The sequence below is a fragment of the Enhydra lutris genome, unplaced genomic scaffold, assembly GCF_002288905.1.
Source record: "Enhydra lutris kenyoni isolate GAN:26980312 unplaced genomic scaffold, ASM228890v2 scaffoldscaffold21, whole genome shotgun sequence".
Classification (NCBI taxonomy): domain Eukaryota; kingdom Metazoa; phylum Chordata; class Mammalia; order Carnivora; family Mustelidae; genus Enhydra; species Enhydra lutris.
The window spans coordinates 18,698,611-18,726,260 of NW_019154105.1; the positions used below are offsets into that span (position 1 = coordinate 18,698,611).

The following is a 27,650-nucleotide window of genomic DNA, read 5'->3' on the forward strand; positions in this document are numbered from 1 at the left end:
AAACAATATCAAAATCATGCCAAGCAATATGCTTTATTTGCTTTTGTTTCTGAAGTTTCTAAGTACCATTATGTGCTTAAAACGGACACATTTCAATCTGAAGAGAATAAAGGGGCTTTTTTCTTTCCACTTGTAAATTAGTATGTACATTTTCCAACAGAAAAATTAAGTAAACCTGTTTTCATGTTTTCGACTTTTACTCTTTTTAAATGATCAAATTTCCATTTTGTAATGTGCTAAGTGAATAGGAAATGTATATGTTTATACTAAAACACTAAGATAGATGAGATATTGGTTACTAAAACTCTATTCCATTAAATTTACACATACAAATTAAAAAATATAATATCTAATCATGCACATATGGTATTAATTCTAAATGTAAAAAAAGGTATTCACTGAAGATATTTTTCCCTTCAGCAGCCCTGCTCACCTCCCTAGAAGTACTACTCTGATGGCTTGTTAATACTCATCTTTTAAAAGGACTTTCACTATCAAATTAAATTTACCATAGTTACTACGATAGAGACACCAGTTGCTCAACAAAAGTTTGTATTCTTTGCTCCAGAGTGTGGGAAGTGGTCACCCAAAGAAAATGTAGACCTGTAGAGAACCTTTAGCAGGTGTGGCTACCGTGACCAGTTCTTGACAGACAATTGTGATTGGAAGCAATGGGTGACCTTTCCAAGGTCAGGGTTTGCAAGAGCTGTTAAGTGATCCTCTGACTCTAGTCCATGTCCTCTGTCTCTCTGCCAATAGGCAGGGGACTCCTAGGGCCTTGGGAAAATGGGAATCCCAAGTTAGAAGAATCTTAGTCACCCTGATAACCATATGAAAGAAAATGACCTGCCAAAGCATCAATGGTAAAGTCTTCTAAGGACAAGAAATACACTTCTGTGTGTTAAGGCACTAAAATTCCAGGGTTTATTTATAAAAGTATCTTGTCTCTCCCTGATAAATAATGGTTTTGCATATATTGGTATTTTAACGTAACAAGCTTGAAGGGAACAAAAACAAAAAAGAATAATTTCCCTTTGTGTACAAATATTAGAAGATTTTGATAAATAGTTGTCACTTTTTAGTCAAATTGCTAATGCCCATTATATGCAGATATTCTTTACTCACTATCTTTTTAGTATTTATTTATACTTTTTATTGATGTATAATTAATATACAGTGTTATTTTAGTTTCAGGTGTACAACATAATGATCCAATAATTCTATACATTACTCATTATGTGTTTTTTTTTACCTCTAGGAAATGAATTTTTAATCTAGAAGAATTTTAAAAAAGACTTACTCTTTCAGTGTATTAACGTAAACATAATCTTTGGTTTACCAGGTTAAAAACATTTCCCCCCCTTTTCTTGCCATCAACAAGCAGATAACATTGCTAGAAGAATAAACGGAACATGTGCGTGTTTGCCTATATCCTTGCTAAAAATCAATGAAAAGTATAATATGCTCTAGTAACTTGACCACCTCACTATAATCTCTGTGAAGTTATTTTGAAAGGACTTCCCTTTAACAAATATTTAGACCAGGATTATTCTTTCAATCTGCTAGATCATTTGTATTACCAAAAGATTAGGCTCTATGTACCCGAAGTTGGAAGTAATTTCTTTCTGTCCATCATGTCCTTTAGAGATCAGTCCCATATAAGAAGGTGACCTATCATGTCTAAATTTGAAATTACACATCTTCTAAACTGTAGTTTGCTGATTTACCCTTGGGCAATCTTTGGCAATAGAACCCATTAGAGATGAAGAAACAATGCATTACTCACATAAGATTAGAATTAAGAATAGCTTTCAGGAATGTGCCGCCTGTCTCAAAGAAAAGTACTAAATTAGTCAATAAATCTGTATATTAAATGTTTGTGCCATAGATTCATTTACATTAAAAATGGAATAGTTTTCCTTTATGACAGAGGCTTATGTATCACTTCCTTTATTTTAACATGAAATGCTCATAAAGATATAATGAATTCTGGTAGCTAGAATTCATACAATGTTTTAGTTAGTCCAGGACTCTCCTGGGACACTGTGATCTTAACCTTACTGCTAACTAACACTGCCCACCCTCACTTTCAAAAGCATCTCTGTTTAGACAAAAATACGTATCATCCTACATAGGACACATCTTTGGTAACTATTATATATTTGTTTCATTTCAATTTCTTTTTTGGGGGGAAAAGTTTATTGAAAGTAGCAAAAGAAATCATGGGTAATTTATGCCCATTTTACTCTGTATGTGAAAACCAACTACTCACAGGCCATTTTTTAAAATTCAGATCAGAAGCTAGAGGGTCCTAATTTGATAAATTTGTTATCACAATGCTACACATTTGAAAATATCATGGGGCATGCCCAAGGGAAGAAAGGATTAAGACATAACAATATTAGGTGAAGCTAGGTTGCATAATCAGGATTGTACATATAAATAGAGGAAAGAAATTCGGGAGAAGAATTCTAAAATATTCAAATACTTCTAGAGAAATTGAACTAAATGAAACAATTCTTTAAAACTGAATTCCAAATATTTTGTGTCTTTTCCCCATGAACCACGTTTACTTCTTTAATTTTAAGAGCTCAGCTATTAAATATTAATAACCATGAAAATTAATCAGGCACATTCTAACTCATAAATGACTTTATGAAACCTAATAAAGGCTTCAAAGTCGTCTTTAGGGTGTAGTCCAAAATAGTATATATAGCATATTGTACCTTGCTTATTAATTATGTATTTGCACATGTCTACAGAGACAGAATTTATTATTTCAGAAGGTGAGGAATAAATGTGAGTCTAGATTTCTCTGGGAATACTGATGAGTAAATTTTAATTAATCTCAACATTACACAATTTGGAACTCAGATATCTTTTTCCATGTAAAATTGGCAAATGGACTAACCAATATGAAAATGTTGGCAATGATCTCCCTGCCTTATCCCTGCTGTGACTTCCTCTATGCAGTTAATAGCTTCACAGTTGATAAGGCTTATCTACATAAACACAAACAAATAAGCATTATCATACCCTCCAAGAGAATGCTAAACTGTAAAACACCAAAAGAAACAATTTTAACACACACACACAAATGCATGCGTACACACACACACACACACACACACACACACAAGTATTTGTTTTACTTTACTCTTAAGCAAGAAATTCCAAATAAGTTCACAGATAGACAGTGAAATATTAATTTTCCCAAAAAGATAATAACCTTGTTTCAAGAACACTGCCACATGATTGAGCTGACTGGATGCCACTAGCAATATCTTCACTTGGTATTTCTAATCTAAGTCATACCTGTATGCTGTTGTATATATCAATCATTTAGACCATTCTCATTTAATAGTACAAATAAAAGGCACAATAAATTCCATACATCTATGACCTTATAGTGCTTCCCATAAAAGACTTAGCCCACAAAAATAAAGCAGACACATGTTTAAAAGATGAAACTAATGGTTGAAAAGTTCACCTTTCTCACTCATACAGTCTTCTTGTTCACATGAGGTAAAGTATGTGAAAGAGCCAGCAGAAGAGTCCAATAAAGAAAAGAATAGCTACGTAACAAATCTGAGGCGTTTGGTGCCTGAGTAATTTCATTATATTTTGAAATTTACAGTTATATTTCTGTTTCTCAACTACGAAAATCAAAGATAATTTGTCTTGTTTCATGTGATCTACTTAAGCAGCGTCTTCTCAAATTACAAATAAGTGAAGGCATACCATTTCTAATGACATCATGTCTAAGCAAAACAATGCCTAATAGGCCTATAATAATTTATTATTTTACTATCTGACACCAACCAAATGGAATTAGGAGAACCTCGTTTCGACCTGACTCCAGGATGTGCTACACAGTTACACCCCGATGCTCCTTAGTTCCCCCTTTCACAAACACAACCCCAAATGACCTTGGATCCGAATTGCATGCTATGATTTTCAAAGTCAACTGAAACAAACTCTGATATTGTCTGTCAAACTTGAGAGATCATTTATAATAATTAAGATGCCTGAATGGCTGACCTGCAACTTTAAGTAAAAATTTCAGTAAAGCTCCATTCACTGACATCTTAAAGTAATAATCATTCAAAATAATTCATATTTTTATCCCCAGATTCAGACAGAGAACAATAAAATACAAGATCAATCTCTTCTTCAAATATAATTTGTTTGAACTACAGTGTATTTTTTAAATGATGCAAATTTGGGGAGCTCCTGGGGGGGTGCAGTGGGATAAGCCTCCCACTCTTGCTTTTGGCTTAAGTCATGAATTCAGGGTCCTGAGATGGAGCCTCGTGTTGGGCTCTGCACTCCACGCAGAGTCTGCTTGAGATTCTCTCTCTCTCTGCCCCTCCTCCTATCCCACTCACGCTCTCTCTCTAAAATAAATAAATCTTTAAAAAAAAATAAATGATGCAAATTTAGAAATTTGGAAGATTTTCATAAAAACCCTATTTCTGGCTGCTTGCTAATAATAACAATAATAATAATAATAATAATAATAATAATAAATCTACCTGCATATAGGTTGCATCGCAACACAGTAAACTTTCTAGATAGTGCACTTATCTTCAGTTTAACAGAGTTCTTATCATTATTCCCCTAAACCATCAGAATTTATCTTTATACCTCAATATGTAAATAAACAAACATCAATTACATGAGCTTCAAAATGCTATTTTTTTTTCCCTTTTGCATTTCTAATATTTGCCTCAGTTTTTTATTGTTTTGGGATTTTGGTGTTTTCTTTTTCAGTTTATTTATAATACAGACTGTACCTACAAGTTTTTCTATTTCTCTCTACAACATTTCACATGAAGTTAATGGGAACAACGTGATGTTAAAAAGAACAACGAAAGAACTAATAGCGTCCTTAAGTGGTTTGTGTTTGTCGAGCTCAAGAACGCCATGATGGCTGGATCAGAAGGAGCAAGACTCGGAGTACAAAGCGACAAGATCAAAAAGGCAAAGCTGTGTACATTGTGGGAGGTAGGCAATGGAGGCAGACTCATCCAACTGTAGGCTATCTAGGTATTTAATCCCTTTCCACATAGGCTTAGTCTTCAGTGATAGAACCACCATCTGTTCTCCTAAGACAGAAGCTTGGGATTGACCTTTTCCTTTATTCTTTCTCTCACCCTGGGCTTCCAATTAACGATGGATTTCTCTCAACTCAGTCTACCTTTCTCCATTCATTCCACAACTTCCTCGGATGAATCTCTCTTCTGGACAACTTGCTACATGTTCTAACTGGTCTTCAGGCCTCCATTCTTTTTCCCCTTCAAATCTATCCTCATTATACACTTAGACGCAAATTTTCCTAAGGCAGGATTTTATTTTACTTCTTTGCTTAAAATCCCTTCAGTGGGCCCTCTTCATGGTTATTGTTATGGATGGATCTGTATTCATCCAAGTTCATGCTGAGACCTAACCTCCAATGTGTCTGGATTTGGATATAGAGCCTTTGAAGAAGTAATTAAGATCAAATGATGTTAGAGAGTACAGCCCTAATCCAATAGCACTAGTGTCCTTATAAGAAGAGGAAGAGACACCCAGGATGCTCGTGCAAAGTTATAAGGACATGTGAGGACACACAGAGGCCTTAGGAGAAAGCAAAACTCCCAACCGCTTTGATCTTCTCACGTCCAAAACCTTGAGAAAATAATTTTTTGTCCTTTAAGCCACCTAGTCATGGTATTTTGCTATGGCAGCCCTACCCAGTGATTACAGTCATTATGAAATCCAATATTCTGAACAGGATAGTCAAGGCCATTATTTTGCCTCTACACTCCTCATCTTTTACTACCCTCTGATTTCTCCTTTAATTTCCCATGTCACTGATCTACATGTGTACAATCCCATACTTCTCCCCATATCCACACTAACCCCTTAGGCTCTGATGCCTTTCTCCTATGCACTTTAAGACTTAGCATAGATTTCATCCCCTGTGTTTCCCAGTCCACCTCAGGCTACATTAGGACCCCTGCCTTTTAGGCCTCCAGCTATCCACCTCACTCTCACTGCAGACCTGTTTATACAACTTCCCCACTAAGTATCCTTTTAGGGAGGAACTCTTAGTCATGTTTAAGTTCCTGGCTTTTAGCCTGATTCCTGGCCCAGCAGCATACGTGGAAGCTTCTCTAGTAATAGCTTATCTCTGTGGTTAATTTGAGTCTATTTGTGCTATCAAACCTGGACTTGCTTGGCATCAGCTTTCAATGCTCATTTCACATACATAAGCTTTTAATAAAAGCTTACGGCCATACAGAAACCCTGGGTATTTGGGGGGTGTTTGACAAGTGAAAACTGAACTTCTTTTATCGAAGTGATTTTATGGACAAAACAAAACAGAGAGGCTTTTGGGTTTTCTTACACTTTTAGTTTGAAATCAAGGGTCTTAAACTACTCATAATTTAACTGTACCTCTGGACTATAACTAGAACTACTTGTACATCATACTGTCTCCCTAGAATGTGGAATTATTAATGAGAGTGCACTTTCTTGCACTTATAATGACCGATTCAAGTGGAGTTGCCCAGTGCTTCTAAGAAGTATGCCACACCACGCAGTCAGTATTGTTGCAGATACTTACTTGCTATTGGAATTTCTTTTCCTTTTTTTTTTTTAAAGATTTTATTTATTTATTTGACAGAGACAGAGATCACAAGTAGGCAGAGAGAGAGGAGGAAGCAGTCTTCCTGCTGAGCAGAGAGCCCGATGCAGTGCTCAATCCCAGGACCCTGAGATCATGACCTGAGTCGAAGGCAGAGGCTTAACCCACTGAGCCACCCCGGTGCCCCTTGCTATTGGTATTCCTGATGAAATGTCAAGTTCTCTCTCACAAAATAAATCAATGGTCTTCTTTACTCAAATGCATATCCATAAAAAGTTAAAAAAGATTTTTCAAAGATCCAAATTCTGCAAAAAAGTACTTCCTCTTTTTCTTGTCTTTTTTTCCCCCCTCCACTTTGAAGGATACTTCATTCCTAATTATGTTTTACAATCAAAGCAAGTTGCCATAGAGAGCAAAAGCAAGAGTCAGGGAGCACCTGCATGGCTCAGTGGGTTAAGCGTCCGCCTTCAGCTCAGGTCATCATCTCAGGGTCCTGGGATCCAGCCCCGCATCAGGCTCTCTGCTCGGCGGGGAGCCTGCTTCCCTCTCTCTCTCTGCCTGCCTCTCTGCCTACTTGTGATCTCTCTCTATCAAATAAATAATTGGGAAAAAAAAGAAAGAGCAAGAGTCACAAAGTTAAGGCAAAAATAAGAGGAAAGTCAGGACAAAATTCCATTCAGGTGGTAGAAGGAACTGAATTGCGCCCCTCCCCCCCAAACTGTAGTTTCTTGTCCCAATCTTCTGTGACCATCTGATTACTCAAGTAACAGATGATCCAAGTAATTTGTGTTTGGTTTGGCATGGATCACTTTATCTTTTTGGTAACATATACACACACCCTACAGGTTGTTTACTTCAGCCTGACATCAAAGTGAATTAAAATTTCTTGTAGAGGAAATGGCAAATGGTGAAGGATGACAAGGCACAAGCCAAAGACTTGCTCTTGTGAACACGCATTCCAGGCCAGCTGCACACAGGCAAAAGGAAGTTGCCCATCTGGCCTCACCCCATACACACAAACCTTTTCTATCCTTTCATCAGGGTGAAGAAGACTCCATTACCCTTCTACCATTCTAGCTTCTAAGTAACAAGGCTAACAACTTGGGTTTACTATCTAACTCTCTCCTTCCTTGTCTTTTCATAGTAAGACAAGTTTAAAGGCTTCCCAAAAAATGGAATAATTAATTTCCATTTTAGTGCATGGTAGTTACTTCTGACAATGAATATTTTCTAATTCTTTTGTAGATTAATAGACCTCATGTGTTTATAATATGCTTTTTTATTTTTTTATTCATACTGAAATGGAAAATAGTTTTAAAGTGTTTGGTTACTGCTAAAAGCAATATGTACATTTTTTTTTTTCTGTTTGAAATGAATCATACCATGTTCTGTGTGATATCTAACAATGGTTCATTTACTATGTGTAAACAAACAAAAGATGTTAGGACTCTGTAAAATTGCAGCCATTACTTTTATAGTAGAACATATGGAATTGTTTTATCGAGTTTCAAAGTGCAATCTGAGCTAGAGGAAGGGGAAAAAAGGATCATTTGAGATTTTACATTGCTTTAAGATTTTTTTGTGTGCTCACACATAATACACAATATTAAAAGAGCTGGAAAAAATCAGCATAGAATTCATGGTTATTTCCTTCCATGGGCAAACTGTGATGGTACTTCTCTTTTTACCTTTTGAACATTTTATTCAAAGAGAAAATACTATTGATTAAAAAATTAAGTAATTTTAAAAACCGTGATTGTTACAAAGGCTGGTCCAGGATCACAGATCCAACTTCTTTCATTAGCTTGACCTCGACAACCTGGAGTGGACGGCAGGTGCAATGTCAGGGAGGCATCTGGGTCTGGGATCAGATGTGCCTGAGCACACTCAGGGGGGAGCACCAGCCAACCCTTCCAGGTTAGTTTCCACAGCCCAGTTTTGGAAAGACAGGGAGAATTTGCAAAGGACTGAGACTCAAAACTTGTAACAAAATTAAAATTTGAATTCAAATTTAAGTAGTGCCAAAGATCACTTCTTTCATGCAGAATCTCTGTCAGATCCCGTGGTATCAGGTGTTCTAGCTCTACTCGCCCAAAGATTGAAACTGAGGCACCGGTTTTCTTTCTTTCGAAATTGAAGCACCACCATGTGGGAAAAATGTTTGTCTTCTCTGGTTTGGTTTGGTTTTTGTCAGGGCTTTGGTACTACAGAGACTTCAAAAATTCTGAGATTCTGGAAAGAACCTAGATGCCCATCAACAGATGAATGGATAAAGAAGTGGTATATATACAATGGAATACTATGCAGTCATCAAAAGAAATGAAATTTTGCCATTTGTGACAACATGGATGGAACTAGAATGTATTATGCTTAGCGAAATAAGTCAACCAGAGAAAGACAACTATCATATGATCTCCCTGATATGAGGAAGTGGAGATGCAACGTGGGGGGTTTGGGGGGTAGGAAGAGAATAAATGAAACAAGATGGGATCGGGAGGGTGACAAACCATAAGAGACTCTTAATCTCACAAAACAAACTGAGGGTTGCCAGGGGGAGGGGGGTAGAAAGAGGGTGGTGGGGTTATGGACACTGGGGAGGGTATATTCTATGGTGAGTGCTGTGAAGTGTGTAAATCTGGCGATTCACAGACCTGTACCCCTGGGGCTAACAATATATTATATGTTTATTAAAAATTTTAAAAAAATTAAAAAAAATTCTCAGACTCTGAGTCTTCAATTGGCATTGTTATTTGTAGTAAAAGGCAAACCATTTTGTGATATTCGGCATGAAGAGTAGGGGATGGAGAGATTTCACTATCTCCCCAGCATCTCTTTATCTCTTTTTCTGTCAGAAATATACAGATTTACTTTTGGTAAGCATTCTTCTCACATTTTTAGGAATGTGCTTTAACTGAGATTGGAATCATTCTTAGCCATTAGTGCCATTAAACTAACTGAATGCCAGAAGGGAAAAAAAGGTGAAAATAAATAAACAAATAAATAAGTGAGAGGAAAGGGAGTTAGTAAGCTTAGAGATCCAAAGAGTTCCTGCTATTTTGTTTTTTTTCTTTCCGAAAATATTCTGAATGCTGACAGATGAGTACATTATTCCAAAATCAATGAGTACATGTAAAAGAATATATTTAAATAATTTGTGTTCTAGTCTTATGGAGGAGGGTCTTCCCAAGACAAGAAGAATCCTGATCCTACTGAGGTTTTGTGGCTTCTTAGCCTACCCAGTGTCCAGCTGTGCTAAAAATGTGTGGTAACGTATACTTGGAAATAATCTTGAAATTTTCTAAACTCCGAGATTGGATTGTCCAAGAAGCATTTACTATTAAGAGTACTTCTTATCATTTTCACTGGTGGCAAACTCTGTATTCAAACCCTTCTCCCTCTGACACTTAATAGTTTCTTTTCCACAGTTTCCCTTGCTGGGTTTAAAAATGCAGCTGGCTTCCCACTGTGCTGGTTATTTCATTAAGAGGAAAATGTTGAAGTGGTGACATTGCCTATAATCTCTCTTAAAATTCTCTGTTAATTACTAATGTAAACAGTATGTGGGTGACTGTTCCTTATGTGGTCTATCAAGATGTTTTCAACATCGGCAGAGTGAAATGACACTGGAGACAAAATTCATAAGGATGAGACCCTTTACTCTAAAAATCTAGGAAGATTATCATTTGACCTTTCCTACTCAAAATCTTTCCTCTATAGAATAGAGAAAATCTACAAAATTTGATTATTCAATACCAAATCTAAAGGAATGATCTGTGGAAACATTCCTAAGCCACATTCTTAAGTGACATTTTCATAGCTCAAAATTCAGCCTTTTGCTTCGGTGTAGATGAACTCCTAAGCAGAAAGCAAACACTTTGAAGAAATGGCAATAGCACTGGTTATATGTGTAATATACAGTATTATGCCTAGCATGGTAATTTCTATTGATGGGTAAATCCTTTTCTGATCTTTCACATAAAATACCACATTAACTTTGGATGAGGGAATGGAGAGTTTTGATTATCTTCCCAGCAACTATTTCTTTCATTTTATCAAAAACATACAGCAGTACCTTTGGTGAGCATTCTTTCTTCATTTTTAGGCATGTGCTTTGCCTGAGATCAGAATCATTCTTAGGTCCAAAGATAATTTTAAAGTAAGAAAGTGATGGCATTCTTACTTAGGGCTATGAAGCCTAAGGAGTTGGGTAGAAAAAAGAGGATGTACATAATACAGAAATGAGACCTAAGGTTCCAGAAGTTAAAGAAATGAAAGCTCCCCAACCCCAGCCAAAAGAAAAAAAAAAAAGAAAAAAAAAAACAAAAAACAAAAAACACACTCCAAGTTTCAAAGGTAAACTTGATGTGTATTAAAGTTTTTCCCAGAACCAGAGCTCTTTACCCAGAAATAAAATCTCTCATGTGGGGGAAGGAGCAGAGGGAGAAGGAGAGAAAATCTCAAGCAGAGTCCCTGCTGAACATGGAGTCTGACACAGGGCTCCATCCCATGACCCTGAGATCACACCCTGAGCTCAAGTCAAGAGTGGGACTCTTGGGGCACCTGGGTGGCTCAGTGAGTTAAAGCCTTCGGCTCAGGTCATGATCCCAGGGTCCTGGGATCCAGCCCCACATCGGGCTCTTTGCTCAGCAGGGAGCCTGCTTCCCCCTCTCTCTCTGCCTGCCTCTCTGCCTACTTGTGATCTCTGTAAAATAAAAAAAATCTTAAAAAAAAAAAGTGGAACTTTTAACCGACAGAACCACCAAGATACCCCACAAATAAAAATATTTTTAAATAAAAGAATAACATAAATGGATAATAAACATATCCCTTTATTTCTTAATAAATGAGAGAAAAAGTAAAACTGAAAAGTTGAACCATCAGATAATATTTAACTATCAAATTCCTGGGTAAATATATACAGTATTTTCCTTGAAATTAATCTGCATCCTAGAAATACACATCATAAATACCCTATACACTTACATCTCAGAAGTTATGTTTCTTCTATTCGCCTGTGTGCGCGTGTGTGTGTACACAAGTGTGTCAGCAGTGTTGACATACTACTTGCAGAGCTGCCCCTCTAAGGATATGTTGAGTTCATGCTATCACCATCAAAACAACATTTCCTTCAGTCACTCTCTGTAAGAAATTGTGATACAGCCGACTAAAAAAATCTAGAAGTGAAGATTTACGGTGCAGCTTCTTTTTATCATTTGCTGCTGACATGCTTTTATAATGCAATTACAGCTATCCCATCCGCATCCAGCTGCATCACTTCAAGAATGATCTTTTCCTTTGTGTGCACTAATGTGTAACATTGTAGATATGTGTTTCTACTTCACAACTTTCACTGAGACACATTTTCTGCTAGTTTGCAAGAGGCTCATATCCCACTCTAATATCCATGTGGGCTTGCCATGCTTTTATTAATATATTCCTTTCCACTTCTATAACTTTCAGTGAAATATTGTAATACACATAATGTTTGTTGTTATCATTGTAGAATTTTTTTTTATTATGTCACAGCAGGGAAATGCTATTGGAGGAAATAATTAAATGTAAAGTCATTTGAAGGACTCTACAATTTCTTTCGAACTCAAGTTGGAAAGTAATTCAGAATTATATCTCCTCAGGCAAGGATGATCTACTTGAATTCCTTGGAAAGGTGAAGGGACTTTTATTATGATAAATTTTGCAGAGACTAATTTGTGAAAAAGAAGTACATTTTTTCTGACTCTAATTTCTAAAATACCTGCAGAGAAATAAGTCCCACATTCTAGAAGGTTGTCAGTGATCAAACTGGTCATAGGTATTTTTATACCATAATGAGAAGAAAAAAATATTTTTGGTTTGTTTAGAGAAAAACAGAAAAATTTTTTATATAAGCTAAAAATGTATAGATATATATCAGAAACACATAGGTCATATATATCACATTCAATGATGTTGCCTATAGCCAGGCTTTGGTGGGCTTCATGGGTATAATTCTGAAAATAAAGCAAAAACACCTATTATCATGAAACAAATAAGTCAATGTTACTAAATTAGGAGAGAATATTGGAATACTACTTTTAATAATAAGATGCTCATATTGGTAAAGGACTGTCATGAACCTTTTACATATCAAGAGTATAGTATATTTGAGAAATGAATTCAAGTCTTCAGAAGTATATTAATTAAATGTAAAATGTCCTGAGTTGTTTAGGTGATCGGTGGTAAAGGTTTGGGAACATCAAAGTGTTTCTGAATAAATCGACAATGTAAATAATTCTAGCTGAAAAGATTCTCTTCAGTTAAATATCATCTCACATTCAAACCTATAGTTATCCAGTTTCTTCCTTTTGTAACACCCCTGTCTTCTTACTTTTTTACAGCTTCTAAAGTATGTGTTCTTTTATATTGTGGTATTCCTGCAGACTTCTTTTCTTTACCAAGCATTTACTTTCTCAATACACTAATACGTCCAAGAAACAGCTCCAAATGTTAATTTCTGTAAGGTTGATAGAACCAACAGTTATGGGTACTAGTATTTTAGAAAGACTTCAAGTCTTTTCAAGCCAAAGCACACATACATATATTTATCTATTGAAATCAGCCCATATGCAGAAAAACATATTTTGCTTTTGCTACTTAGTAAACCTAATTACAAATAACTATGATTTACATATCTTCCTGATGTACATGTGATAAAGTAAATATCAAATTTTATGGAAATCAGCACCAATTAGTGCTCTTTTTCATTTGACAAATATTAGGATAATAGTTATTCCCCAACAACTTGGGAAATAACATTTCTCACAGAGTTAAAGTACTTTCATATCAGCACATAATGGGAAGATTCAAAATGTATTACACAGAATGATTTTCTAACTATACTTGGTATACTTGGTAGCATTTTTTTTCATATTTGGCTATATTTGGTAATATTTTAAAATAACAAAGAAAAAATGAATCAACTAAAGCTTATGGCTAGTAGAATATTCATGGAGAAAAAAATTAGCAATGCTTTTAGTACAATTGAATTTGTACAAGTTATGAAAAATTTAAAAAATCCCAAATAAGAATAGACTCATACAATAAAACAAAGTTACTATAATGCAGTACAAATAAAGATCCACTTTCATCTATATAACTTATTAGCAAAAGCTTTCTGAACATTTACGCCACCTAAAATCTCATTATATAAACATTAGAAATTTTAAAGCATTCTTTACTTATATTCAAGTTTAATTAAGAAAGTCTGGCATGATACATTTTCTCATTTACAATTATTTCAAAGTACTCATGTGATGTATTTAGTTTCTAACTCATGAGCCTTCCCTGTTCCATAGTTTACATATTGACATCCATTTTATTTTATTTTCATATGCCATGTAAATTTCAGCTTATTCCCCATCATAACCAAGGTTTGTTTTTATTTTTACTGAAGTATTGCTATAGATAACTGTGTGTGTTGCCACAAAGTCCAAAATGTTAAAAGCAAAATCTTATTTCATAGTTTTTTTTTTAAACTAAATATTTCTTCACAAGTACTCAAGTGTTTTTGCCTGAAAATTTATCCTAAGGCAGAAAATAAATAAATGTCATATCATTTAATAAGCTCCATGCCATGTTTTCATTATTTGTATGCAAAAAAGATAGGCAACAACTAATAGCGCATGTGTGTGGGGGATGAACCTGTACACACACACAGACATATAGACACATGTATATTTTCTTTTCAGTAACAGGGACTGGTTCACACTTGTTTTATAGCTCAGTCTCTTTTATAAAAAAAATAGTGCACATTTTAGACAGAGCACACAAGGCAATGGATTGCAATAGTTATCATGGATTTTAGAGCAGGACTGCCTAGGTTAACATTTCAGCTTTGGAGATACCATGTAACTTTTGGATGTTAATTAAACTCTGTGTGCCTTAATTCCACCATTACTGAAGAATGACAACAGCATCCATTACACAGGAGTAAGGGAAGAATTAAATGTGTTAATTCATATAAAGTGCTTAGAACATTGTCTGGCTTATGGGAAGTTCTCAAAAAAATCTTGCTCATAAAATAGAGCTGAAATATTTAGTATTAGTTATACAATCAGCTCTGTCCTGGCAATGCTTGTTTTTCCAAGAAGCATTAAATTACCTAAAGCACTTCATAAACACAATTGATTCAAATAAAAAAGAAGCTGAGAGTCTTGAGACCTTCAGATTCACAATAATTAAATTATTTCTACCAAAAACTTCAATAATAAAAATTTTCATCTGGCTGTAATTGGATATGGGTAAAACCTGAGCCAAACCAATCCAATATTTGGTTGAATGTTTACATGAGAAAAAATGAGTTTCTTTTCTCACCTTCATGATCATGATCAAGAGCATAATTCTTAAGCATTTAAATACCTTATCATTTTATCACCCTTGCTATAATGAACAAAGTCTTAAAACTCTCAAATAAGACAGTGTACTGACTTAAATTCTTCAGCAAGTAAATTCCTATGTGTTTTAACTACCACATTGGTACAATGGGAGTGATAACAACAGGTATTGCTTAGTGTTATGGGGAGGAATTAATGAACTAATGAAAGGTGAATTCTTTACCAGAGTTTATGGCAAATAAGAAGCACACAACAAATGTAAATAGGTATTATTATTACCAATAACAACAATATATTTCCTATTTATACAAGCATATTATATCCTGAATATTAAAACTACAGCTAGAGGTAAAATGCCTAAATAATCAGCAGTCAAGGAAAGGATATTTTTTCCTAAAAATGTAACTCAATGGCTATATTGATCAATTTTGTAAGGTTGGTTTCTTATTAAAACTTTACTCTTCTTTAACCAACAAATGATTAGTTGAACTATATATATTTTATGTATGGATTTGAATCTTACTTTTTCTAATGTACTAAGAAATGAAAAGAATCTTTCTGATAACAAAAATTATTTTTAAATATTTTTAAATATTTTTAAAATATTTTTTAAAATTTTTAAAATATTTTTAAAATGTGTCTGAGAAGGAAAAAAAAGGCTAAAAAAAAAAAAAAAAATCATGGGCTTTGTAGCCAAAAGGAGCAGTCACATTTATACCATCATATAGCAAGTAATTTTAAGTGAATTTCTTAAACACCATGTACCTCAGCCTCCTCATCAGTAAAATGAAACATAAAAGGCAGTAAAAATATTTTGAGATCCACACCCCAGTAGCCTTAGCAATCTTTAAAATCACTGTAATGACAGGGCAACTGAGGTATTATTCTGAATGTCTGTTAAATCTCATCAGAACTTACACTCTTCCAGAGTCCTGTGGTATCCAATTTAACCAGTGACAGAATTGATGTTCATAACCTGCTTCGTCTTTTTCCATATGAATTTAAGCTATACTGAAGTTGATTACTACAGTGTTTTTATCCTGTATAGATAAAGAGAAAATTTTATCTCCCCTTTTCAGAAAACTATCTTTCTTTCCTTGGTGATATCTTTTAAACATTTTCCACAAGATGTCAAGTTCTACAGACTGACCACAAAGTGTAAAAGTACCTAAAAAACTGGAGATGGGAAAACAGCTAATGTGATCATTCACTATAAATGAAAAAAAAAAAAAAGTGATTCTTAGATTTTATAAATCAAATGAGCTTAGGGAATACAGTCAACAATACTGTGATGACTTTGAATGGTGACAGATGGTAAATATGCTTACCGTGGTGAGCATTTCATAACATATATAATTGTTGAGTCACCTTGTTGTATACCTGAAACTAATACAATATTGTATGTCAACTGTACTTCAATAAAAATAATAATTCACTCATGAAAAAAACTCCAGATGATTTTAAAACTCAGTATTATGCAACATAAAAGAATGAAGACAAACATAACTAATGCTCAGCCATAAGCAGAAATGAAAAAAATATATTTGCTAAAACATCAATTCTTCTACCCTTTTGCCTCGTGATCTCTTTAACTCTTAATATAAATAAGATTCTCAAAGATTATCAGTTTATGTAAGTTATGTTATTATGCACCATGTCAGAAATTAAAACTGAGAAATTTTTAAAAGTACATTATTTCTACTGTCTTGTTCTCTGCTAAGATGGCATCAGATTTACCTACCATTGCTTTTGCACAATCAGTGGCTATATCTAATACAATGAAAAAGGCAAACAATAAGTTAGAATTATTATGAAAATAGTTTTGACCTTGTGGAATCCCTGGAAAGAACTCAGGAATTTCAAATTTCCAAGAACCATACTTTGAGAACGGCTGCATGAAGAGTTAATATTCCCCAAGGTCTGGAAGAGACAGCCAACACAATTCCCTTTAGCTTTTATCCCAACCTATCCTGAAATAGTTTAATCACTTACTAAATTCTTAAGTTTCAAAGCACACATACGTAACATAATTTCATTCAAACTTAAATGAATAGAAAGCAATACTGCAAGCATTTCAGCAAGGCATTATCAAATATGTTCTCAGAATTGAAATGGGCTGATATATTAACAAAGAGGTAAATGTCTTCCAGACAGGAAATTCCCAGCTTCTCCATATTCTCTACATTTCAGATTTGATAATGGGATTTATCTTCCTTCCTTCCTTCATTTCGTTTCCTTTTCTCCTTAATAAACATGCACACAAAGAGTAATTCTTAAGGCAAAGAGTTATATATTATAGTTTCTATGCCCATCTGTTCTTTTTACTGCATAGAACAAGCATTCAATGGAAAATCCCTGATATGAGGGATTATTTTTGATCTGTTATAATTCATAAGAGAAACGCAAGATATAATGTAATAATTCTGTTAAAGGAATGAAGGAGAATACTCAAATTGAAAAACTCATATATATATATATACATATATATGTATATATATATATATATATGCACACAGTTATTGCAGAACCTTTATTCAGTTATGTACACACAGAAACTGCCACTGACATTTCTTCTTCGACAGCTGTTGTAAGAATTCTTAACCTCACAGGGATTGAATACAACAAAAACCAAGATCTTTTTGTCAGCTGTAAAATCCCCTGTAGTGGTACCGATATAAACTGAAATCTAACTTTTCCAGAAGGGTGAGAAACAACTTTCTTTCTGCTTTCTTCCCTTCCTCACTCCTTCCCCCACTCTCTTTTTTTGCATGTTCCCACTGTGACTAAGGACATATGACAATGTAACCTTGCTAAAATGCTGGTAGAAGATTAAAAGTAAAACTCAGATCACTCATTTAAATAGAAAAAAAAATCATCTTACTTCACATATTTAACATCTCTACTTGACAGAAAACTCTAAAGAGTGCATTTGTTAAATGTCTAGATTATGATCTTTGATTCCAAAAGAATTCAAGACGCAAGAAACATATTTATATCCATGTTTCCAGAAATAACTGCTATTTCTTTGATACTGTACCCACTGAAATCCCCACTAAATCTAATCTGATTTTAAAAATTCACTTTTGGGCGCCTGGGTAGCTCAGTGGGTTAAAGCCTCTGCCTTGGGCTCAGGTCATGATCCCAGGGTCCTGGGATCGAGCCCCACATCAGGCTTTCTGCTCAGCAGGAAGCCTGATCCCCCCCCAACCTCTCTGCCTACTTGTGATCTCTGCCTGTCAAATAAATAAATAAAATCTTTTTAAAACATTCAATTTTTAGCTTAAAACAATGACATATAGACAGAAAATGTATTTATCATTGTGTAGTGTGGGAAGGAGATGGGGCGTTATCAGTAATGGGAATCAGGATCTTAATGTGGTGTTGGAAATATTCTAAAACTGATTTATGGTGATGTTGCATCACTTGGTAAACTGGCAAATTTACTTAAAATATCATTATACTTCAAGTGAGTGGATTATACGATATATATGTTATATGATATATAAAATATGATATACAATACATGATATAGAAAAATGTCTCAACAATATTATATATATAAATGAATGTAATGAATGAGAGAAGCCAGACACCAAAAAACATATGCTATATGAATTCATATATTTAAATTGTAAAATGGGCAAAACAAGGTATTAGAAGCTCAACAGCAGTAAAACTTGGGGCAGGGGTGGAGTATGGCTGGTGCAGAGTTTAAAGGAATACCTTTGAGATGCTGCTAATGTTCTATGTCTTAACCAGAGCTTGGTTTGTGAAAATCCACTGAGTTATAGATATTTATGATATGTGCAATTTTCCATATGTGTATTATACCTCAATAAATGTATACTATATACACATACATATATACCTGTTCACAAATGCCTTTTCAATTTGAATAATAGAAGCAATTCCACATAAAGTAATACTGTTACACCACATATTTAAAATACGTGTCCAAAAAGATGGCACAAGGAAGTCATATGATACTCAAACTTCCCACATTTAGATGGAGTTTTTGTCCAACTACTAAGAAGAACTCCAACAGGACTTTGTACTGACAACGGGGATAGCATGAAGCTAGTTTATCATCAATTTATAGAGGTTTCTTAAGAGCATGTGAACTCAGTCGGTGGGGAGGTTGGTGGGGTGCTGGCCTCAGGAAGTGGCACATTTCAAAGAGGCTTTGGAGAGACTAGATGGTGCAGAGCAGGCACCAATAAGCTTTGGAAGCCATGGCAGAAGAGGTTGGGTAAGGGGTCATTGAAGGGAATCTGTCCCCTCATGCTCTTTTGGGTACCTTATATGCCTAATATATCTTATATATCTAATATATTATAAATCTAGTATCACTTTTGTCTCTTCTGGTTCCACCAATGTTGCCATCCTTCAAGGACCAGCTGAACCTTCCCTTCCAGTGAACACTCTTTAATATTATCTGGCCAAAAGAGCTTTCCTCCTTTTTTTCAACTCCTCAATAAACATAAATGATGTAAAAATAAAACACTGAGCAAATAATCTAGCTGTTTGTGTATTATCTGCCAAAAAGCTATAGGTGTGTGGGCAGGAACCATGCCTGGCTTATTCATCCACCAAACTCCAAAGTTGTCACGGGGCACTGCACGTTGCAGAATTTCAAGTGTTGGTGGAGTTAAAAATGGAAATATTTCCATTAATAGCTGAAGATAACGCGAAACCTCAGCTGCATTCAAAATGTAAAATTTTTGCAGTTATCAGTTGCCAACAGTCATTTTTCACATTTAGGTTCTAAAGCTCTATGTACCATTTTTCAAATCTCTGAAACGTATAAATGTAAAATAGAAAGAACAAAAATCACTCAGATAATAGAATTAAGATTTTAAGTGGCATGACACCATCAGAGAGCACATTTAGTTATTTATTTACACACCATTAAACATCAGAAAGTAGTTTTAGGTAAAATCAACAGAAGGTCTGCCCTCTAGAAGCCGACAATTTACTTTAGACAAGACGTCTCTGGGGTGTGATAACGCGGGTGCAGTAATGTTTAGGGGCAATAAAGAAGGATGCAGACGTTAACAAGGGAGTGAAAACAGAAGTTCTGAGAAGGATAAGGAAATGTGTTCTGACATTTTAATAAGTCTTCTAGTAGGATAACGAAAGAAGAGGAAAAGCACAGAACTTCCAGAGGGAATGCGGGCAAAATGGCGACAGAACACACTTGAATTTGAGAAAACGAGGTGTCATCCACCAGACAGTGAAGGGTCTGGTTCCTCTAGAGAAGGTTTCAGACGGCAAAGTTCTACTGGGGAAAAATATGGACATTACGTGCCATCCGCTTTTGATGCAAGTCCCCAGTTTTTCATACAAAACTAACATTTTATTATACAGTTTTATTTATGTATTTGTTCAATGTGTATTCAAACATCTACATGAAAACTATTTCATGTCTGTCCTTGCCTATGACACATCTAATTTATGAGGGTGAAGCGAGTTACAAAGGCTGTTTAACAAGGTTATACAAGGATACACGAAAACATTTTGTATTTTGTAATATAATTCTCCGATCCAGAGACACACTTAAAAATGTGTAGACACTGATACAATGTATTTCTAGAACTTTAAATGAGTGAAAACAGTAACTATCTAAATATCTCTTAGAAAAGTTTCCCCATTATAATCTAAATTCAATTGGATCACTGAAACTCTCCGTATTATTATTATGATACATCCACATCATAATTAGAAATTATTAGCATTATTTAATATGCTGTCACTGGCAAAACAGTGAAAGTTCATTAATTATAAAGCAGCTGAAGCAGACGTGGCCATCTCATCTCTTGGGAATTTACAAGATGGAACCTGATTTCTTCTAAGAGTCAAAAGCATTTAATTTGGGCAAGTATAAATGTAGTATATTTAGCAGTCCAAATACAACCAAGGAATTCGCCTCCATGCAGAATTAACCACAGTTATTTGAGCTGACAATTCTTACTTGAGAAACCACCAGGGGGCTTCCACAAATGATTCACTCAGGGTGCCTAAAGCAATTTTACTCTTCAGATTTGTCACTTTACAGACACATCCCATATAATTCAGCAGCTTGAGAGGATCCATTGTAACTATTTTTTGCAATAATTATAAGATTAAGGGCTTATTTGGGGAGCCATTAATAATATCAATAAGAGGATAAAAACAATTTCAATGAAAATCATAAAGAGATCAAAGAGCTACTAAAGTTAATGGTTCTGCCACATTTAAAATGAAAAGCTAATCACAGAAAAGCAGAATTTCCTCCTCAACTCACACCTCAAATGGATTCAAAGAATCTATTTTTTTTATTTGTTGGGTCTGGCAGAAATAAATAAAATAACCATTTAGTCTTAATGCTCATTCATACTCCACATGGAAAACCACTCAGGACAGACACCATTATAACACCTACACATCATGAATTAATTAGATTTCTTTTAGGCATAACATCAGAGAATTTAACCATAGTTGGAGGCATGTCAAATGTGTAACAAGAAGAGACACAAAATGAGATATAACAATGAAAGAGACACACAAGAAGAACCAAATGCAACCAAACTTCTATCACATGGAATCCCCAATATAAAAACCTTATTTCTCATTAATATTCACCATAGCATGAGTTAGCATTTTAGAAATAGACAAACAAAAGCCCTCAGATTTGCCCAGAGAGACCATCATCCTTCAAGTATACTACAGATGTTTTGATCATCAAAAACTGGGCATGTTATAATTTCTAGTAACAATTTATACAATTATTTATAAAAAGAAGATACTATCAATATATTAATCATACAAAAAGATACATATCAGCATTTTAGTCATCAGAATTTTAGACAAAAAGCTAAAAATAATGCAGGCTTTCTCAAGCACAAGAAAGATAAGCCTTGAGAACTATGGTTCTTGTTTTATATACTTGACTTTGTTGATTTTTACATATGCCATGATTTCCCCTATATTTTAAGAACTCCTTAAATAATAGAAGAAAATAATTGGCTAAGTAGAAATCCTACTGAAAAAAATAATTTACTAAATAAGTAATTTATTCATTATTTTAAAATTACTTTGTGAGCATATTTAGTCAGAAAATATGAAGGCTTATAGTAAATGAATGACTTTACTAATTTCTAAGAAATCATAGTAATATTGAACAAATATTTAAGATATATATATATATATATATAAAATATTTAGCTAATTTATCAAGAAATCTTAGTATAATTTAAACCTTCCATAGTATGGATTCCCATTGACCAGTTTTGTTAGAATTGAAGAACTTCTTTTCCTTATCCAGTGATATTATATGATAACAAGTTATATTATTTGAATATGGTAATATTTTGAATAGCTTAAATGAATTACATTATATACTAGATAACAAAATAATACTTTTTCATTGTTTTTCAAGGCCAAATAATCATTAATCAATAGTCTTTTATTACACTTTGATTAATGGTTATAAAAATTATCTATTAACTTTTATTTTTTTCATACACTGACAGAAAATATTTATTAGCAGTAAAATAATTTTTCTGTAATTTCTGGAGAAAATTACAAAAGTCTGTTTTGGAAACTGTGAAAAATAAATTTAGTTTTTTAGCTATTGAGTCCAGTTCTGGAGAAGTCAGAGTACATCATCAAACTTAATAATAATCTAATAAATTTTAATAATTTCCAAATGCCATTTGCAATCTCTAATGCTAGCATTTTAGTGATATGGGAAACCAGTTAAATTGAAAAAGTAGCTCAAATTATTCTAAAATATATAATGCTATTTGTGTTCTTACCTATGCTCAGTATGTCACACAGACTCATGGTTAAGAATTTATACTAAATGTACACACAAAAAAGAATATTAGAAGTATCATACCTTTGAGACATAATCTTATAGGCATCTGGCAGATAGCATCGTATGTTCTCCATCTGAGCAGGGTCAGAGTCACAAATTTTGTCATCAGTCCTTCCATAGTTGGCACTTTCTATCATGATGACATCTGTTCCTGGACAGCGGAGCTCTATGGGGTAGCTCTCACAGGAGAGCTCTCTGCGGACCACAGCCATCGGAATTGGGGCACGGCTGAAAGCTACCGGAAGGAGGAGGAAGAACTATTAAGTCATCTTTATTACATACGAAGGAAAAGTACATGTGTTTGCTTTTCCAGTGTTTGGGATAAACTAATACCAAAAAACAAACCAGTTGCAATTAACAATTTTAATTAAAATAGAATATTTTTCACTTTAGTAACTTTACAAGATCTTTAAAAATCTCAGAGTAATAGCTATTTCATAAAACCTTACCTAACACAGTTTTCTTATAAATAAAAGAAAAAGAACACTCAGATTTTCTAAAACTTTGGCTGGTATATGAGGTAAAGTCTATGTAGAAATATTATCGAGTGTGTAGAGATTCTTAGGAAAACCTCAGGGGTATTGTGTGTGCCTTGTTTCATTTTGTTTTATGGAACCTATTACCAAAAATTGCATTTTTAAAAAATATTTTATTTATTTATTTGACAGAGGAAGAGGGAGACAGAGAGAAAGCACAAGCAGGGGAACACCAAAGAGATAGGGAGACGCAGCCTCCCCACTGAGCAGGGAGCCCCAGGCAGGGTGCCATCCCAGGACACTGGGATCATGACGAGAGCCAAAGGTAGATGCTTAACCACTGAGTCATCCAACAAAATCACATTTTTGTTGAATTTATATATCTTAAGGATTCTATTTTCATTTTAAAACATGGTTTCATTTTTTAGTATTAATTAACATAATCAGTATACTTTATTATGTAATTACACTGATAATAAGTGTTCTTTAGGAAAATAGAGATTTATATGGAGAAAAATTAAATTTTCCTTCAGCTCTCTCCACACACTCTCTCCCACTGTCAAGAGATAACCAGTTAGCATTGCGGTGACCCTCCTATTAGAATTTTCTATAGAAAAACAAATAGACATTATATGTTTCCTCCTACCCTTCTTTATAGTTCATTCAGGTAGTATTACACTACACATGTTGTTTGATACCTTGATTTATTTTATTTATTCCTTTAATGAACATGTCTTTTCATTTCTGTATTGTAGTCCTCATTTTTAATGGCTGCCTTTTATATACCTATAACCCTTATATAATATATCTTACGTTGATGAGCATTTGGGAATGTCCATGTGTTTTTGTCATAGTACTGTAAGGAAGTATAAAAATATTTGTGTACCATAGCTAAAATATTTTAGAAAACCAAATATATTTTATAGTATATTTTTATAAATGAAACTGATGGACCAAAGGGAAAATATATTTCAAGCTTGGCAAAAATCAACAACTAGATATCTAAAAAACTTAATAAATAGGTATAGTTCTACCAATAGCACCTTTCATTTCAAAACAACATATTACCAATTCCCTTAAATTTTGCTAATGTAGTAGACAAATAGTGATACAATATCCTTCTTACAAATTTTTCAGTGTTCTATTTGTACAATGAAATATATTTTCATGTTCATCAGCCTTTCACATTCCTTTTATTTATGAATTGCTTGCTTACATTTATACATGGTTCACTATTGTAAAAGTTCTTTGTTTAACAAGAAAATTTTTTAAAAATTGGTACTTTATATTTGTGGCAAATATGTTCTTTTAGTTTGTTGATTTTAGATGTTTGCTGAACATCTATATATATCTCATTTTTACACAGGGAATTACCCATCATTTCATGTCAAATTTATGTTTCCCACTCCAAGACTGTGAACATAATCAGTAGGAAGAAAGTCAAATGTTTAATTGTAAAAACTCAAGTTTTCTTTTAAAAGCATAAAACTGAAATTCTAAATTATGTTTACCAATCATCTACTAAGTTGATTTCCACATAATAGGAATAATTATAGAGATACACACATGAAAGCTATAAATATGTATTAATATTTAACTCACTAATGTGTACATATATAAAATATGAATTTAAATAAATATATGCAACTTTTCTTGTGACTTTTTTACAAAGCATAAAATGTGAAAAAAGAAGGGAGGAGAAACAATGAAGTGAAAATAGAGAGGAGGTAGAGAAAGAAATTTTGTTGCTATAAATATTTTCACTTGAAACTTAACATAAATATTGATTTGGGGGGCGCTGGGGTGCCTGTTGGTTAAGCATCACCTTGGGCTCAGCTCACTATACTTGAGTCCTGAAATCGAGCCACACCTTGGGTCTCTGCTCAGTAGGGAGTCTGCTTCTCCCTCTCCCTCTGCCCCTGCTCATGCTCTCTAGCTCACTTTCTGTCTCAAAAAATAGATAACCTTTAAAAAAATAAATTGATTTGGTTTGTGAAACCATACGATTATTTCAAAAATTGAGAATGATAGTTTTCACCTCATTTCTACAATGTTTTGGAAAAGCTATAACTGTACCATACACTGCATGTACAACTTCTGAGCAGGTACCTTAAGAGTTCACGAACAGCACATTCAAGTAATTCCATGCTGGATGTTATTCAACATCTTGTTTGCTCTGTCTCTCTCACACACACACATATACACACAGAAGAATCTAGTGCATCCATATCATTCATCAGAGAGTTAACATAATTAGAGGTTGGTTGTAACATTATTTTTAGTTTGCTCTTGAGTCAACATTTTGACAGGGTATTCCCACAATAGAGAGACACTGAATTTCTGAAATATTCATTTATATTTTTCTTAAAATAAAATAAAATATCCTTATTTATCTATCATCTGAAATTAGATGGTTGTTTAAACATGAAGTTCTTTTTAATAATGAGGTTTCTAAAAAAAAAGTGAGATTTCAGTTTTCATTTTCAAGGATAAAGATATTTTCATTAATGTATTTAGTATTTTAAGTAATGGAATCACTGAATAATAAAAGTATTCCAATTTGGGGATCCAGTTTCATGACTTAGGTATGGAATTACAGAGGTTGTTTCTGTTGATTTGGTTTTTATTTTCGGTTTTAATAAAAGGTTTTCCAAATCAGAATTTTCCAGGACATTTTTTAACATTTGCTAAAAGGCAATTTGTTTCTTAACTTTGGTATAACTATTTTTAAAAATAACATTGAAAGTGCTTCCAAACATTGAATTGATCTGGCTATATTTTAACTTAAACAATTAAGTTAAATTAAGTTTAAAAATGAGTTAATTTAAGAAGAAAACAAAACAAATAAGCAAATCATACACTTACAGCATTTGTTTGACTTAGTGGACAATTTGCTTAATTAAATGCATCAGTCAAGTTTTGTCAAAACGTATACATAGAGAAAGCTTTATTCTGGTTCTTAACTGTCAAAAATATGATTTAGAACCAGACACTAGACAGTTGCAAAGCCAACTAAAATGTGGAGGCCAAAATTTTCCATGTATCTCTTTGACCCTGTAAGAATTACACAAAAGTTATGTATTTGGCAATTTTTACAGAGAGCCTGAGTTGATTTGTGGATGCTTTCTTCCATTTAACATATAATTGCATTTGTATCAGTAACCCAGTGATAAATTGTACTCCTAAATGATGGATGTTTTGTTTAAAGGAATCTATTACTGGAAATTATAACATTGTCTAATTAGCTATTTAAATTACTTTTAATTATATTGCTAAATGCTTTCTTTAAACAGCGACCAAAGTCCAATGGAAAAAAATATGCTTAAGTTAAAAGTTTTTGTTTTGTTTTGTTTTGTTTTAACCATTCAGTTATCCTGCTAACAATGGAGAGATTTTGCTTAGTAGAGAAAAAAACCAAGACATGGGAAATGTTAACAATACAAATGCAGGATAGTCCATAGAATTGTCTATTACATATTGTACTTGGGTAATATTGCCTTGGGCTTTGGGAAGCAGCTGTGGGAAAATAATTCGGGGGCAAAGAAGGCATATTCTTGAATTCACTTTTTTTTTTTTTCAAGATTTTATTTATTCATTTGACAGACAGAGATCACAAACAGGCAGAGAGGCAGGCAAAGAGACAGGAGGAAGCAGGCTCCCTGCCAAGCAGACAGCCTGACGTGGGGCTGGATCCCAGGATCCTGGGATCATGACCTGAACTGAAGGCAGAGGCTTTAACCCACTGAGCCACCCAGGGGCCCTTGAACTCACTTTTATACCATGAGTTAATCTGCTATAACAAGGAACAGAGTATAACATTAGATGTGTAATGGGTATTAGCTGAATAAATTGGAAAAACCTTCAGATGTAAAATCTGATAACCGGGTAGGATGCCACACTAGGGAACTACCCACTGTCCATGGGACCGAGGAGGCTTCGATGAAATGAAGCTTCACTACTACGGATAGGCTGAACCTCCACAAATGCCCAGTTCCACGGCAAGCACACACCTAATGAAAAGTGTTCCTGACCAGGGATTAAATAACACTGTTCTCATGCACTTGTGTCAGCACAAATCACTTTCATGTTTTCTTTTCTGAGGCCTCAGCCAGTCGGCTGTTAAAACTTCTTCTCGACCTTCTTGGGGCTCTCTGCTCTACTGTTAAGCTGCTTGGTGACATTTGACTCAAAATGCCTAAAGTCCTTGGTGAATTGTGGATGATAACAACAAAGATACCAGCCTAGGGATGTGAGGTGGGGGTGGAGGCAGGGGCTAAACGCTGGTGACCAAACACAAGCCACATGATTCTTTGTGG

The 27,650-nt window shown here is 34.2% G+C and overlaps 1 protein-coding gene across 1 annotated transcript in view; it reads right to left on the reverse strand.

Annotated features, from left to right (window-relative positions):
* Positions 1–27,650, reverse strand: part of LOC111148839 (adhesion G protein-coupled receptor L3) — a 570,699-nt gene that overhangs the window by 473,854 nt on the left and 69,195 nt on the right. The window contains exon 2 of the mRNA XM_022505656.1: positions 22,880–23,093. Coding sequence (XP_022361364.1) covers positions 22,880–23,093 — 214 coding nt within the window. The remainder of the gene's footprint in view (positions 1–22,879; positions 23,094–27,650) is intronic.